Source organism: Amyelois transitella, chromosome 19 (assembly GCF_032362555.1).
Source record: "Amyelois transitella isolate CPQ chromosome 19, ilAmyTran1.1, whole genome shotgun sequence".
In the NCBI taxonomy this organism is placed as follows: domain Eukaryota; kingdom Metazoa; phylum Arthropoda; class Insecta; order Lepidoptera; family Pyralidae; genus Amyelois; species Amyelois transitella.
Genome location: NC_083522.1, coordinates 5,610,410 through 5,626,127, shown reverse-complemented (window position 1 = coordinate 5,626,127; position 15,718 = coordinate 5,610,410). Strand labels below are relative to the sequence as shown.

The following is a 15,718-nucleotide window of genomic DNA, read 5'->3' as shown; positions in this document are numbered from 1 at the left end:
AAAGCAATTCTCATAAAAAGGTGTCACCCAAAAATAAGTGAAATAAAAGTATCGTAACTAACCACCAAAAAGAAAAGGCTTTCCCATAATTTATTTTAATTTCTTCTAGTTACGTTTCTCATTAGGTATTATTTATAAGTTATTTAAAAAATCACAACCTGTTATTTTAATTTATTAAATTACTCATATAAACACCTGTTTAATCGTTTGTCACAACAAAGATGTTAAGCGATTGTGTCAAAAACAATATAAAAACCATAAAACAGAACTGACTTATCAAATTGATAGTATCCGAATATCAACGCGCCGGCGAGGGCCCAGAATGAGCTAATAAAACACGAGACGTAATAGCCATGTCTGTTTATTGATTATCTGATTAGTTTATAGCTTCTTTTTCGTTGATACGTCCATTTGTATTCGGAATGGAGTTTGATTAGGATTTATGGGAAACCGAACAAACGATCGGACGTCTTTGATAAAAGTCCGCCATTTATAAGTAGTTTGTTTTTTTTTTCTAGTTATCTTTAAGATTTATATATGGATAAGTTGGTAGATAAACTACCCTTTGCCCGCTTCGCTTCGATTTTGTCCTGTTTTACTGAAGAGAAGAAGCCTTCCCTTTCACCCCTCTCTGAATTTTCCATAGTATAAAAATAAAACCATATATATTAGTAGGTATCTTCCACAGGGTCTTCAATTTTTTTATTGTTCTAAGGTGATTCATAATTTAAATACATACTAGAAAAACCAAAAACTGACTCCAATCATAATTATAAAGAGGGAAATAAATTACATATTAAAATTACCAGTAACATACCTTACCTTTTTACCTACTTTCATAGCGATACATGTACTTCGGACTTAACACTTAATAAGTATACTTGTCTTTTATAAGTATACAGGTATGGGTGATTAAATAAAAAGACGTTATCTTGTACTTAATCGTCGTTTCTAGCAACAAAATTAATAATTCTAAATATAAAGTACTAAAATACAAAATTTTTAAAAAGTGGCTAAAATTGAATCCGTAAAACGGGTTTCTTTCTAATGCTATGAATAATTAATTTACAGCTTAAAGTAAAACTTCGAAAGTGTATTAAAATAACGATTTTCTCTCGCATATTTTTATTTAATGAATGTATCGATTGCTGTGTAGATTTCGTTCCAGTTTTTTTTTTATACAGATTTTGTTTAATGTTTGTCTACTCGTTGATGTCTTTTACTCTGACAAATGAATTACAATTTTATGCCATAATGGTTCCTAGAAAAAAATAAAATATATAAATAAATTTGCTAAGTATGTAATCGTGAAAACTACATCAAATTCCGTTTCATGGTAAAGCTAAGAAACAGACATAGGTGATGATTAACACGGCATGTGAATGAAATTATTTTCTAATCCTTAAAGTAATCCGAATAAATAGTTTTCAAAGGGTAAATACTAAGTACTAGGTACCTTTAATAATTTTATAATCCTTTTGACTGAAGACTTATAAGGTTTATATCTATAAATTCTATCCGTGCTAACCCAAGGCGATTCGCTAGTATGTAAATAAATATTCCTTTATACTTAATAATTTATCACATAAAATTTATGTCGCATAAAGAATCTAGTAATTTATCTTTCAATTGGTTATATTAACAAAAGTTTAAAATGTTTTTGTTGTATAGACATGATTATGTATGTCATTTTTCTATATATTCAATCTAAAAAAAACCAATTCAATCTAATAAATAAAAAAAACATCCGCTAAGCGTTGATACCTTAGACACATTTGGTTAGTGAGTTCATTCAAAAATATGTGAAGTTTATTGCCTTCGTAGGCACGCCGCCAGTGGCGATAGATTTTATGGATTTTTACTAATAAATATGAAATAGGATTATTTACCTATCGCAATTTTAGCACTACCTTAGAAGAAATAAATATTTGAAATACATTTATTTTTATTGTATGTCATAATCAGAGGTCCTTGCCTGTGGGTTGAAAAGTTATTTAAAAATAAAAAAGGAATTTTCTTTAAAAAATTTATAAAATAAGGGAAAAATCCTTTATGCAGTGTATTATTCCTAAGATTTATTCTCAAACAGTGAAAGTAAGACATTTTGAGTATGAATATCCAAATGTTTTATTATTAACCCTTAAATGGATAATGTTGTTTTTAAACAACATACTAAACATCACAGATAAAATTGACCTTCTAATTATGTTTTGTTATTTTTGACAACTAGTTCTTATTTCTGAACGAATTTTGTACTTTCTTTAATGTTGACACTATCCAATATTTTTATGCATCTGAAAAAAAGGTAATGTCAAATGTCACTTTGAAGAAAAGTTTTCTAGTGGCGCGAAACTAAATTTTGTAGCTGTGTTCGGACTTTGATAAAATATATTGTAAGTATAAAACATATTTTTATTTGCTTGATTATATCTTCAATTGCATGTTTATGTAGTAAAACATTGAAAATAACTTGATGCTACTGTTGAATAAGGCGAAATATGGTATGTTGTAGGAAAACTACAATGCGCATTGCCTGCTAAATAAACGCATGTTTGGTGAAGGATTTTTATTTTGCTTTTCAGCATGCCGCGATTACTAGAAAGCGAAATTACAAAGTATTTAGAAACTCTTGAAGATTCAGAAGACGGCTTAGACGGGTCAGACTCCGAAGTAGAGGCTGAAGGTCACTATTATCAAACAGCTCGAGATGTTCTTCGAGACCTTGAAAATAGTGATGAAGGTGAGAATGCCCAGTCTGATAAAGTGGATGCTGATCCTCCTCTTGTCATCGACAATGATGAAAATATGCCAGACCCTCCTATTTTGGAAGCCGAAGAAGCAGCACCCCAGAGTAGATCACAAGGGATTTCTAAACGACCTCTGGTTTGGCGAAAACGGAATCTTGTTACTGCTGAAGACAGCCTTATTTTTAGGGGAGAAACTCAGATACCGGAAGCATTTTCTCACAGAAGGAATTTTCTCACTGGGAACAGTAAGAGTTAACCGATTGAGAAACTGCAAATTGCCTGAAAAAAACACTATAATGAAAAAGAACGTACCCAGAGGATTCTATGAGGAAAACGTGGCGACTGTGGATGATATTGACGTAAGTGCTGTTGTGTGGAAAGATAACAAGCCCGTTAACCTTCTTTCCACTTACGTAGGAGCAGAACCAGCAACCACAGTCACACACTTTGATAAATCGAAGAAAGAGAGAGTTGCTATTCTATGCCCCAAAGTAATCAAGGAGTACAATGCCCACATGGGAGGCGTGGACTTATTAGACTCATTTATAGGTCGTTATCACATCACAATCAAGAGCCGCAAGTGGACGATGCGCTTATTTTATCATTTCCTGGACCTCGCAGTTATAAATTCATGGGTTATGTTCAAGAAGGTAAATAATATGAAAGGAAATGATCAACTTCTCAATTTGGGTCCATTCAGGCTAGAACTTGCTGAAACCCTCTGCAAATTGGGTCTACCTGCAAATGGCGCTAAACGTGGTCGACCTAGTCGGAGCACAATACAAAGAGAACTTGTAATGAAGAAGTTCCGTGGACCAGCTCAAGCAATTCCTTTGAAAGACGTCAGATTAGATCAGACATGTCATTGGGCAGTTTGGCTGGATAAGCAGCAGAGGTGCAAATTCCCGAAATGTTCAGGCTTTATATTTAAAATGTGCCAAAAATGTCGTGTATCTTTATGTGATACGAAAAAAAGCAATTGTTTTTATAAATATCATAATGAAGAATAAATAAATACATTTCAAAAACAATATCCACTCTTATTTTTATCCATACTTGCAAAACATCAATGAATGCGCAATGTTGTTTATAAACAACACTCACATTATTGCAAAAAAAGTATAGTAAATTCATGTCTAGATTTTTTTACTAATTTTTCCTAGACAGTAATACACGTCTTTTACACAAATATATTTTTTTAAAACGTGAAAAAAAAATCATCCATTTAAGGGTTAAGGTAAAAGTTCATTAATCCTTATTAACTTTCAGATGAACCCGTGAACAGCGCCACGCCTTCCGTTCAGTACCAAAAATAATGGACGAAAGGCATAAGAAAAAAGAAAAAATGACGCCCACAGGTTAAAATTGAAATAAGAACAGATGAATGCACGACTTGGTTTGATAATCTTCCAAAAGATGGCACTAGCATTGCTGTTGATTATGGTGACGAGCGCTTTTAGCGCTTCGACTAATGTCGGAGAGATGGCGCTAGCTAACGTTACGCGGCTTGCTTCAGGCGATATTTTTTCGCTTGTTGGTAAGTTTATTGTTTCAGTACTTTAAATTTTTCTTTCCAGTTGCTTTTCCAAACAAAAACTTTGCTAATTCAACATCTTTAATGAAAAGTATTTTGCAGAATCTGAGTAACGTGTGGTTCTCGGCACTTATAAACAGTAAACCTCCCAACTCCATCTATTTTTTAATTATGTCGAAGGTGGCGACTAAGAGAATATGAACTTTTTAGACCATATTCAATAACATTAATCCAAATAAGATAATCATAATGTGGGGATATACTACGTGTAGCGGGAGCTGAAGATTCGGGTTTGACTTCCACCAAAGGGAAAATCTTCCGCCAGGATAGGTGTGATGCGTGGGGAACCGTGGCTCTGATGTTGAGTCGGAGGTTGTATTTATGTTCCAGTCCGTTAAATTTTTGTAATCGCAATTTAGACTCTTTGCTGCTATCGCTTCGCGTCATTTTCTTCGCTATGATGAGTGTTTAAAATAATTAAAAAAAAAACAATATTTTCTTTTATTTCCAGGCACAGATTGCGGACCGACGCGCTGCATGGAGGTGTCGCACGGCACCGCCCTAGCAGCGATGGGCGGCGACGGGTGCACGTGCAAGTGCCGACGGGAAACCCCCGCTTTTAGGGAGGACCAGCGGATTTGTATCAACCGGGTGGATGGTATGTTATCTGATGATGATGACTAGATCATAAAAGCCAATTCACATTTTTCATAAAAATTTTTGCCTAAAAAAGAATCCCAAGTTTGTAAGCCTATCCCTTAGTCGCCTTTTACGACATCCATGGGAAAAAGATGGAGTCCTATTCTTTTTTGTATTGGTGCCGGGAGCCACACGGCATTTAGTTATATTTGCCCAATAAATCGCTTGCTATATTATTAATTTAAAATTTTATGCACTTAAAATGTAGAACACATGGACTTATATCCACAAGGCATTCTCTGCCAGTCGAACCTTGGGACCAAACTTAGATATTATGACATATGAGATATCTTTCATTATTTTCGTTTTTGTTTATGATGAAATGATTTAATTCAAATTCGGGCAGCACTGCGCTGTTGAAAAATGTAAAATGGCTCTAGGAGCAGTCAACAGGACATTAACCTACTCAAAATACTTACAAATTCGCCTCAAATAATAATGCGTCGTCACATAGAGTTCCATGGAGGGTAACTTGATACGCGGTTGAGTGTACTACGAACCCCAAACTTAAATATAAGTTGCCCATTTAACTGACAAGGGAATTCTTATAAAATTCGCTTTTTAAAAGTTGTGTCCGTCAATGAAGGACCCACAGTAGAAGTTTGAATCAAGTAGCCGTTGGAGAGTAGAGAAGTAGAAGTCAATGGATACCTCGCGACTCAAAATTCTCAACTTCAACCTAGAAATTTTGAACAGATTATGGAAGTAAAGTGACCAAAACACACAAAATTAAAATGGCTTTTACTTTTTGCATTTTCAAAAATAATTTCTAAGAAAGTGTGTTTAAAAATCAAAACAGTGATCATGAGTAATATTTGTAATTTTGGATATAATAAACGCAGATTTAGGTACATATTTGTTTAGACGCAACGCAATGTACTTATTTGTACCTCTATAGGTACAAAACAACAATAATCATTATATTAGATGAAAATCACAGATCTGACATGATCGTTTGATCCTAATAGCAATCAGAATAATGACTTGCTAGCCTCAATTTGAATAATGATGACATCAATTATCCTAATAAGTATAGTCTAGACTTCAGAGGTTAGGGTCAAAATCTGAATGAGCCATTTCTATGCAACCTACTTGTAACGCTTTAATTCATCGTTAAAACAAATATTTGCTTACTATTCCACTGCATAGAAACAAGTTTTAAGATATGAGGTGTAGATTAAATAAATGATACTAAATGACTTACAATTTTTTATGCAAAGTTTTGTGGGAATTTTATGAAGTTAGGTACGTAGTTAAAAGTAGGATTTTGTGTATTTTAAAAATACTCGATTCTTTTGCTTATTTGTATATATTATACTAAGTAACGTAAGTATACTATTTGGGTAGGTATGTGTATATTGAATCATATCAAAATTAACATTGTGTTATATTATCCATTGTTCACAGAATGTTCTATGGCTACGTTCGGGCGCGGCGCAACAAAACCACAAATTCCCTTTGTTTTTCTTCCTCTAAAGGGACAGATTGTGTATCCTTCTAAAGAAATAATATTTACAGGTAAGATAAAAATATATAAGAAATAAAAAAATATATTCCGATACCGGGAATCGAACCCGAGCCTCCTGGGTGAGAGCCAGGTATCCTAGCCACTAGACCATATCGGATATGTAACTTCTGGCGAAATTATGAATTCACTAGTAGTAGACATGTGCATTCTGTAATGGATTAGATTTATTATTTTTAGATTTTCGTGTTCGTGTCTAATGAAAAGTCAAAATCAGACTTAAACCAGTCTGATTATAACTATATTGAGTTTGTAGCTAATTTCTACATTTGTCTGATGGAAGACTTGAAGTAGGTAGAAGACGACTCGAATTCCCTGATACCCATCAGGTAAAATAACTACTTAACTGATAAATCGTTACTGATAGGTATTAGAATGCTATGTGCGCATAAAAAATATTTTTACAAAAACAAAAAAAACATTAATTATTATGTTCTACATGATATTATTTTTTAGGAATGCTAAATGAACATAACAGATCAATTTTATTGCACAAATTTTTGAAGTTATTTGTAATTCCTTTTTCTAAATCATAAATTATTATTTGAAGAAGTAAAAGACGCGGTATGCGGCGTGGTCAGCGCCCAGTACTTGTCCCCGTCGGGATGGGTGACCCTGAGGGATGTGATCGACAACGACGTGCCCTTCAGCGTGTACCGTGATGAGGGCAGCACCTTCTTGCAGGTAATTAATATCAAAAAAAAAATTATATACAAACATATCATCTTATTAGAGTTACGAAAATGGATAAAGCGAAAAAGAGATCGTAGTAGCGATAAGTCTATTACTTCGTCCTACCTATGTATGTATAATATCACGTCTATTTCCCTTGCAGGGTAGACAGAGCCAATAGTCAACAACTTTTGTCTTTATCCTTAGTCCCTTAACACAAGTCTCGAGTTTACTTTGTTTCATCTTTGGGGCTAGATAAATCTGTGTACATAATTTGTTCCGTAGATATTTTTAATTTAATAACATAAGCAATATTTTTTATACTAGGTATCAACAAGTTTTTACTATCGCCCCACACTCGTCGAATGATATCGCACAACTCTGATAACATTTATACATGTAATTATTTTAACATATTTATAGGATGTTTAATAAGAAGAAATTAAAATTCCAACCTAATAATGGATTAATTAAAAGGCAAAATAATGTATTTTTGTGTATCTTTTAAAGATCGTTATTAAGGGCAGGGCATTTAAAATGCGAGTTCGATGATTTCAGAACATTTGTAAAGACCAACTGTGATATTGGAAATTACTGATGTTGGTTTTAAAAAATTAAAATTTCCCTTACAGTAGCTATTAAAATTATACTACCTACAAACATACTAATAAAATTCATCGTTATTCAATTAAATAAGTCTTACATTAAATTATAACAGTTATACTGTAGGTACCTACTTACAGTTATTTGATCAGATCATATTACGAGTGCAAACTATTAATCGTGGTTAATTAATCGATATACATACCTTCTTATTATAGGACTTTCGACTGATTTCAGTGTTTGAACTGTCTAAATTTATTAAATTCGCTTCGCAAAGCAGACATGTATAGCATATCAACATTATATTCAAAATGATTTTTTTTTAATTCAGATAAGCCGTCCTTTTCGGAGCAGACAGACTAATGCGCTGAAGGACATTACTGGTTCATTACTGGCTTTGCAAATAGTAATACCATGTCGCCTCACACAGCTACCTTGTCCTATTCCAAGCCAGATTGTGAACGACATGTGTTGTTTATCAAAACGACTCGTTTTACCTGCCTCCCATCCTGATAACAGCTCCTTGGAGTCATTTCAAGACACTATATTAAGATATTATCGTTAAAGTTAGGAATTACATTTATACTTGGAAATGACAAGGATATGTGTAGTAGCTGGAAAGCCATTTTATTGCACGGGTGGTACAGTTTTCGCCTCGTATGTTACGGTATTTTTGAAAACAGTAAACAACGTTTGTGCTCTGATTTACTCTTCTGACGTCTAATAATAGGCTTTGCTTCAATTGGACTTTATTGCGAAAGAATAAGGGTGAGAATGTGGATATGCATATTTTTATATCGTTGGCACGCGCCTCCATAAAGCTACCAGCAATAAGCATAATCCATTGAACGCATAAACATTGCTGTCGCCACATACCGCCCAAGAATTAACGTGTATATCGGAATCCAGTTTTGTCGAATCTTTTATAGCTCGTGCCGGCTATTGAGATGCAGATAACATTAAAATCTTCCCCGAGCAATATTTTGTTAATGTAATTATATTTACGCTGCTCGGAACCGAGTGATAGCGGAGGTTGATACACGTGCAAGTAGTAAAATTGATAATGATATACTTACGCTTGAATGTTAAGAATATTAGGCAGTCATTAAAATATTATTCAAATAAGTATGGCCCTTTATTGGTATCTTTTTCTAAGGGTTGAAGATTTTCTAAGTAGATTTTAATAGTAGTAAATATTATTACATTAACAACAAGGATTTGTGTTTTAATTTTACTTATAAATTACTTACTTCAAAACAGTTACTCGTGGGTTGATATAAAATGGTTAATCTATGATTTCTGTACGTAAACGATACTCGAAATACGAAACAATATTGTAGTAGGAAACATTTTACACTATAGGTAATGATTATCTATTCACGGTATACTTGCCCATAACAAGAGTATGAGAGAACAAGTAGTAGCTACTTCAAATTAAGTTAATGATAAAGATCTGTGTCTTTCTGAGGTGTTTCCGTTAATTTCATTAAAAACGAAACATTCTTAATTAAAATCGTAACGACATCCATATTTTTGAATTGATGGGGTTTCTCATAAACATCAGGATCATATATTTATTATTCCAATATAAATTGGGTCTGCAACGGAATACGAATTATGAGATTAAAATCTCTGAAAATATTTTACCGGCATTGAGCTGCGTTTGAAACATTGTCGAAAATCTTAGCAGTAGCGGTCTTGTTGCTTGCGTTTACTCGAAATGCAACAATTTTGATGCAGTTTCGAGATAAAAACGAAGGCGTCAAAGACGCAATTTGTAAACCCGCCGAAATGGCCGGAATTCCGATTTGTTTACACTGATAAATTACAAGACAAATTATCTGTAAGAAGCTTTGCCGACGACGTTATGTTAACAAATGTACAAACTTTTGATACTGATAAGTGGACAGCAGGGCTTGGTGATCTTACGTCCGCGACAAATATAGATCTTGTAGATTTAAACAAATATTATGTAGCGCGTCATGAACATGATGGTACCTAGAGATATAATTTTACTGGTGTAACTACTTTATTTATGGGAAATAGGCATGGCTTTTGATAAAAGTACTTAATAAAAATCAATTGTATCAGTAGTTGTATAAAGATTTGTTTCCTTAGTGGCGTGGGTCATCAGCTCTCCACAGCAGACTAGAAGGTCGCTTGATCGTCGCTCACGTGCTGTGTTCCACTCCAGAGCAGCAAGTTGCTTCCTCCTGCGCTGCTTTTCGGATAGCTGGCGCGTCACACAGCTCCTTGCTAGGTAAGGCGTAATTATTTAATATACCTAATATATAAAAATGACGCAATCTTCCCTTAAGGAGTAAACGGATAGCTGATAGGCAATACAGAAGGCTACGTTTTGCTTAATAACGGAAGTGTTCGCCTAAAAGAAGAAAGATAATAATGTTAACATAAAAAATAGTGATCACGGTCAGGTTAGAGGGTAAGATCTTAAAAGTTAATGCTAGGATTATTAACATTATCAAAGAAACTCAGGATTTGCTATCCAATTTACAGATTCGATGTTGTATTGGAAAAAAAAATACTTTATACAACACTCTTTTTTCCTTTCTCAGATGTTCGCTCGATTCCTTTTCATGCCGGGGAAACAGTTACTCCAGAACCAACTCAGAGCCAAGGTCTAAGCGTGCTGGAATCTTTGGCAATCGGAGTATGCGCTCTAATGTTGATATTTATATACGCGGCAGGAATTATCTTCTACGTACACTATAAACAGAGACAGAAGCGCAGAGAAAAAGATCCTGAGGGCGGCAACTCTATGGATAATGGATCTATGGATTCTAGAATTGATAATATGGATAATGTGGTAAGTATGACTTATATTTTTTGAAATTGCTACAGTGTTGAAACTGAACTACTCTTCAAAGTATATTTTTATTTTTCATTTTCAGCAGCTCAAGACTAATCCATTATTGAGCATGGGAAATATAAATTCAGGCTTCTGTCATGACTCAGGCTTATCTGATGTCAGCGAGCGTACCGAAGAAACTCTCGACTCGTCACCAAAAAATTCACAAAAGGTAACTTTTTCATACATACCTACATATGGTCATGCCTTTATTTCAAAGTAGACATAACCAACAGTTTAGCTCTATGGCTTTTTTAATGTTATTGAGATTCTAATAGTGGCTAGCCCATCGCTTACTAGAGGAATCCCAAGTTTGTAAGCCTATCCTTGTTCGCCTTTTACGACATCAATTGGAAATATATAAGGTAATTTTATTCTAAAGTGCCGGACAACACATGGCATAATAAATCAATATTTTAGTTTCAGAAACCAAACTCAAAGGTCATAGCAGCAATGGTTCATAACCGTCGGAAGAAACCAACGAGACCTTCAATAAAAGCGTCAACAACTCCTGAGAGAATCACTGAAAGACTTCAACGGCGATCTGCTTCCCCTGATACCTTAGAAAGGGCACCACACTCAGACCTGTCGATAGTGGATTGTAGCTTAGAAGGCAATTCAGTCGCAAGACAACCATTCCAGTCGTCTAACGGTGAGCCGGCGTTGCGGAAGAAGCTTTATTTCAATCCACTCTTCTTTGAAACTGAACATTTGAAGGTAATGTTAGGTTCACTGCAAATGCGAGATTAACTTTGTCTTTTTTTTTTGAGATTTTTGAATGACCTATATTTTATTTCTATTTCAGAATCCTCCACCAGCAGCCATTGAATTTTTGATGAAAATAAGAGAAGTGATGTCTATAGCCAAAGATAAAATGACTTCGAAAAGGTTCATTCCTATGTTATCAGATATTCCTGAAGAGGACCTTTACCATTCCATAGATCTTGGCTGGGATATACCTTGTGCTCGCCGTGGTCGAAGATTTAGTGCAATAAGCTTGAAACAAGAGAACAGTAGGAGAGCTATTCATTGCGGTGGATGTCCTGGATGTGACAGTAACGTTAAAAACAAAGCTATTTCATTAACAAGATCAAATTCATGTAAAACGTGTGTTAGTGACGATTATAAACAGAAAATTGTTAGAAAATGGCTAGATGAGGTGCCATCTCCTACGTCCTCAATAAAACCTCTAAAATCTGTAGCTAAAGTAAGTGGAACTCCAAGAATTTTGGATACAATACAGAAGAATGAAATTCGAACTTGTTCTGAAGAACGTGTAAGAAATGAAAAAAAGAGCCCAACCACACCAGAAACTAAACCAAAACAACGAGATGAACAAAAAGAAGAAAAAGGTGAAATAAAAGGAATGAATGATTCTAAAAAAGCAGATATTACAAAACACAACATTACTACAAATTCTGAAAATAATATTAAGTCAGATGTTAACTCTCCCATAACTTCTACAAAAATACATGATAAGAAAAGTCCATCGAATCATATATCCAGACGTATCAGAAAAAAATTACCTCCGCCTCCACCACCTCCAGTTGATCCACCAGAGACTATGAAAGAAGACGAAGAAGTACCAATTCTTCCTGAAGTCAAACTTAAAATGGAGGCAGTAATTAGAGAACTCAATAAATGTCGTCGAACTGAACCGAAAGAGCTTAAAGAACCACAAATGGAATCTGTCACACCAATCGCGCCCAAAATCGTTATACCAGTTGTTGCAGCAGATTCTCATTATTATAGTGATGACAACATGCTTACTGATAAACGTAAAAAAGAACAATTTATTCGTAAAGACATTGAAATAGACAGTTTAGACAGAAGTATGATCCAAAAACAACGCAGATTTTCTTTGGCATGTGGCCCGGAATTAAATCACCGAAATTTAGTTGAATTTCAGCAAAATTTGCCCGTGGCTCGTGGCAGACTCACAAGTAGTTGGCGAGATTTAAAGAAAGAAATAAATGATTATCATGATCCTATAGAAATATTGCAACCACGTTTCCAGAATCGTAGTGAGATATTAATAAACAGCAATGAACCGATATACGATAATATATCAAGCCTGGGACCATTAACTATAAAAGTCAGTGGCTCTCCCATAGAAAATAGACGTAATAAAGAGTATGAAGATTTTGATCCTGATACTCTTGATAGAAAGCCAAAACGCGAAGCTAACAAGCGAGTAGAGAAAATTCTTTTAAAGTCTGGTGGCAGTTTTAAGTTTAAAGTAACAGCTCCAAATGAAAATGACAACCAACTCTCTTCTACTACAGCTATGCAGAGCCCTCCAGAAGAAATCTTTAATAGGAAAATTGGTAGTCTGAGACAAATATATGAAATGAAGACAAAGGCACAAAATAATGAATTGAAATTGTATAATAGGCGTGGTAGTTTACCTTACAATCATGATGTTGCAAGTTTTGTAAAGTCTTTAAAGACTCCAGACTTAATACGACAACTTGAGAGTCCAAGAGATCCCAAACCACCCATACCACCAAAACAACGAAGAGGTTCTGAATCATCACCCAAATTCTCCCATTCATTTAGAGATAGTCCATCGGGCGAAAGACGGCGTACTTCGGAAGAAAGAGATCGTTTTCCTTCATACGCAAGAGCAGAAAACATAAATGCACGTCGGTCAGGCAGACGATCTGCTCGAACCAGGTCTAGAAGAACTGATTTGAGAAAACTGTATCGAACTGAAGATTCTGGATACATGAGTACAGATTCAAATGAATCTAAACGAAGAGCTAAGTACTTGATGCAATTGAGGCCCAAAATTATTCCGGAGCCAGTTTCAGTTACAAGGTCAATAATACGAACACCAATATTACCAATGGAATCAGACACAGATGATTTGGAATCAATCTGCGACGGACGAAGTGAATCAGGCGGCGAGAGTGTTGAAACGGATTCAGTGTTTTTTGGAAACTTTGATGATACAAAGGAAATGTTTGCTGAATTAGGCCTAGGTTACGAATTGCACAGAAAGATCACTCAAGGCCATGAACAGATCGATTCAGGATTTATGGGCGAGACAAACATAATTCTAAGTGGCGATAGCGACTCGGAACATAGGAGCGTTATCTCCATTATAACTGGGCGAGATGGCCGCGCGTCTGCAGCGTCCATTACCAAATTAGATGATCCGCCATATATTCATTCCGTCGAATGTTAAAATATAGTAGTTATTTAATGATAATTTGTAAATACATGACATGACTGCCAAATTGTTGAGATTGCCATTGAAAAGTTGTATAGATTTTACAATCCTGTTATTACTAAAGCTTTGTAATTTTTTATTCAAATTGCTCAATACTTAACTCTTATATGATTTTCTATAGTTAAATTAAAGTTGTTATTATATCGATGTTAATTATTGCTTAGACTATGTAAGTTTCAACAAAAGTCACCAAATTTTACCTCAATAAAAACATGATTTATCATTTAAAGTTTTGGGACACAGTTAATGTAGGTACTTGTTAGTCAATTAAAATATTTTTGAGAAATTGCTGTATTATGAGCTTCGTATTCATGTGTAAAGAAATAATCTTTATTTAAGTTGTAACATTACAACATTAAGCCCACCACCAAATTAAGTAGGTATCATTGTAAGTAGACTTTTTAGATATTAATTAAAATAAGTTATATTTTTTGTTACGGATGAAATTTAATGTATTGAACCTTTGTAATAGCTATAGAATTTTAATTGTTAATTTTAAATCAAATGTAAATAAAATAATAATGTTATTTCTTACAAGTTGTAAATGTTATAACCGGCCGGTTGTGCAATTGAATTTTAGACTGTTTTTCGGGACATAAAGTAACTCGGAATTATTATAATGGTGCTTGGTAGGAATTCGACTCAATATAAGTATTTATTCTTATTATATCTCAGGGAGACATTTTTTGAGTTGCTCATGTTAATCTTTGTTAAAATACTTTATATTTTATTAATAAGAATATTTGTTACTTGTATTTTCAGACTTTACTTTGAAAGTAAGTTAGAAAATATTATTGTATAAATAAAATTCGTATTGTTAAAATATTCAAAAACCGCCTTTTTATTCATACTTACTTCACACATTTACCACCCATCCTAAGACTTATCATAAACTTGCTGGAAACCTTTGTAGTGAGTTTAAGTGTCTGTGCTGAAAATCATTTTCTTAAACATCAATTAACTTCTAACTTTTTGGTTAACTTCAGATTAAAGAGAGTAGAGAAAGCGTAAAAAGAACAGAAAAATGCCTTAATAGCATTTAATCTATTTACACTTTCTTTCCCCCAAATAAATTCTAAAGTAATAGGTAAGTGCAAAATGATTATATGGCCCATGAGGGGATCGAACCCGCGACCTTCGCGTTATTAGCACGACGCTCTAACCAACTGAGCTAATGGGCCGCTTACTATCTTATTTAAATTGTGTAGTGTAGTTCATACACGAAATATTATTCACATATAAAAACTATTATCACACAATATGTAAAAAGTGAGTATTATTACTGTTGTCGAAAAGATAATATGAGATTACGGTTGGTCATGCTAAATCCATGAATTTATGGTTAAGATTGCATACGACGAAAAGAAAGCAAACGAAAATATTGTTTACGTTTGTAAAGTTTATTTATACACCTGTTTCTGAATAGGAGGTACCTAAAGCATCAGTTCGTTTATTGTAATTGTACTGACAATACACCAAAAATTTATTAAAAGTGTGTTAGCTCCAGTCATTGGTTATATTATTGTGTGCTATTTTAAGCAGTATTATGTATGAATGTCCCTAACGAAAGCCGAATCTAAGACGTGATCATGCTAAGTACAAGTACCTACCTGTGGTACCTAAGTGATCTCAGTATCACATGCTGAGTCAAGTCAGCATGCTATAAAAGATTATAAAAAGGACTGCCGTCTTTTTCTTATAATATCATGCCACGAAAATACATTTTGGTATACCTATCAGCTAAGTAAGTATATTTATTTTAATGACCCTGTATCAATTTATCTTTTAATTACATGATATATATTGTCTGTTACGAATAGGTATGCAGGTAAGG

The 15,718-nt window shown here is 34.1% G+C and overlaps 2 protein-coding genes and 2 non-coding genes across 4 annotated transcripts in view; 2 read left to right on the top strand and 2 right to left on the bottom strand.

The window, feature by feature from the left end:
* Window positions 1-14,015, top strand: part of LOC106132638 (uncharacterized) — a 52,045-nt gene extending 38,030 nt beyond the window's left edge. Inside the window, exons 2-10 of the mRNA XM_013332094.2 lie at window positions 4,017-4,284; window positions 4,793-4,939; window positions 6,388-6,498; window positions 7,056-7,189; window positions 9,899-10,040; window positions 10,357-10,607; window positions 10,693-10,821; window positions 11,070-11,366; window positions 11,455-14,015. Of these exons, the coding sequence (XP_013187548.2) occupies window positions 4,128-4,284; window positions 4,793-4,939; window positions 6,388-6,498; window positions 7,056-7,189; window positions 9,899-10,040; window positions 10,357-10,607; window positions 10,693-10,821; window positions 11,070-11,366; window positions 11,455-13,839 (3,753 nt within the window). The 5' untranslated portion in view covers window positions 4,017-4,127 and the 3' untranslated portion in view covers window positions 13,840-14,015. The remainder of the gene's footprint in view (window positions 1-4,016; window positions 4,285-4,792; window positions 4,940-6,387; window positions 6,499-7,055; window positions 7,190-9,898; window positions 10,041-10,356; window positions 10,608-10,692; window positions 10,822-11,069; window positions 11,367-11,454) is intronic.
* Window positions 3,044-4,020, top strand: LOC132902886 (piggyBac transposable element-derived protein 3-like). Its single transcript, XM_060949749.1, has 2 exons — window positions 3,044-3,642; window positions 4,017-4,020. Exons 1-2 carry the CDS (start codon window positions 3,044-3,046, stop codon window positions 4,018-4,020), a joined length of 603 nt encoding a protein of 200 aa, XP_060805732.1.
* Trnae-cuc (transfer RNA glutamic acid (anticodon CUC)) lies at window positions 6,534-6,605 on the bottom strand. Its single transcript has one exon. It is a non-coding gene; the product is annotated as a tRNA-Glu (tRNA).
* A 976-nt stretch (window positions 14,016-14,991) lies between the features above and the next one.
* Window positions 14,992-15,065, bottom strand: Trnai-aau (transfer RNA isoleucine (anticodon AAU)). The gene has a single exon. It is a non-coding gene; the product is annotated as a tRNA-Ile (tRNA).
* Window positions 15,066-15,718: the final 653 nt, after the last annotated feature.

Excerpts from the sequence above, each read along its gene's own strand:
- LOC132902886 (XM_060949749.1), top strand. The coding sequence starts at position 3,044 with ATGAAAAAGAACGTACCCAGAGGATTCTATGAGGAAAACGTGGCGACT.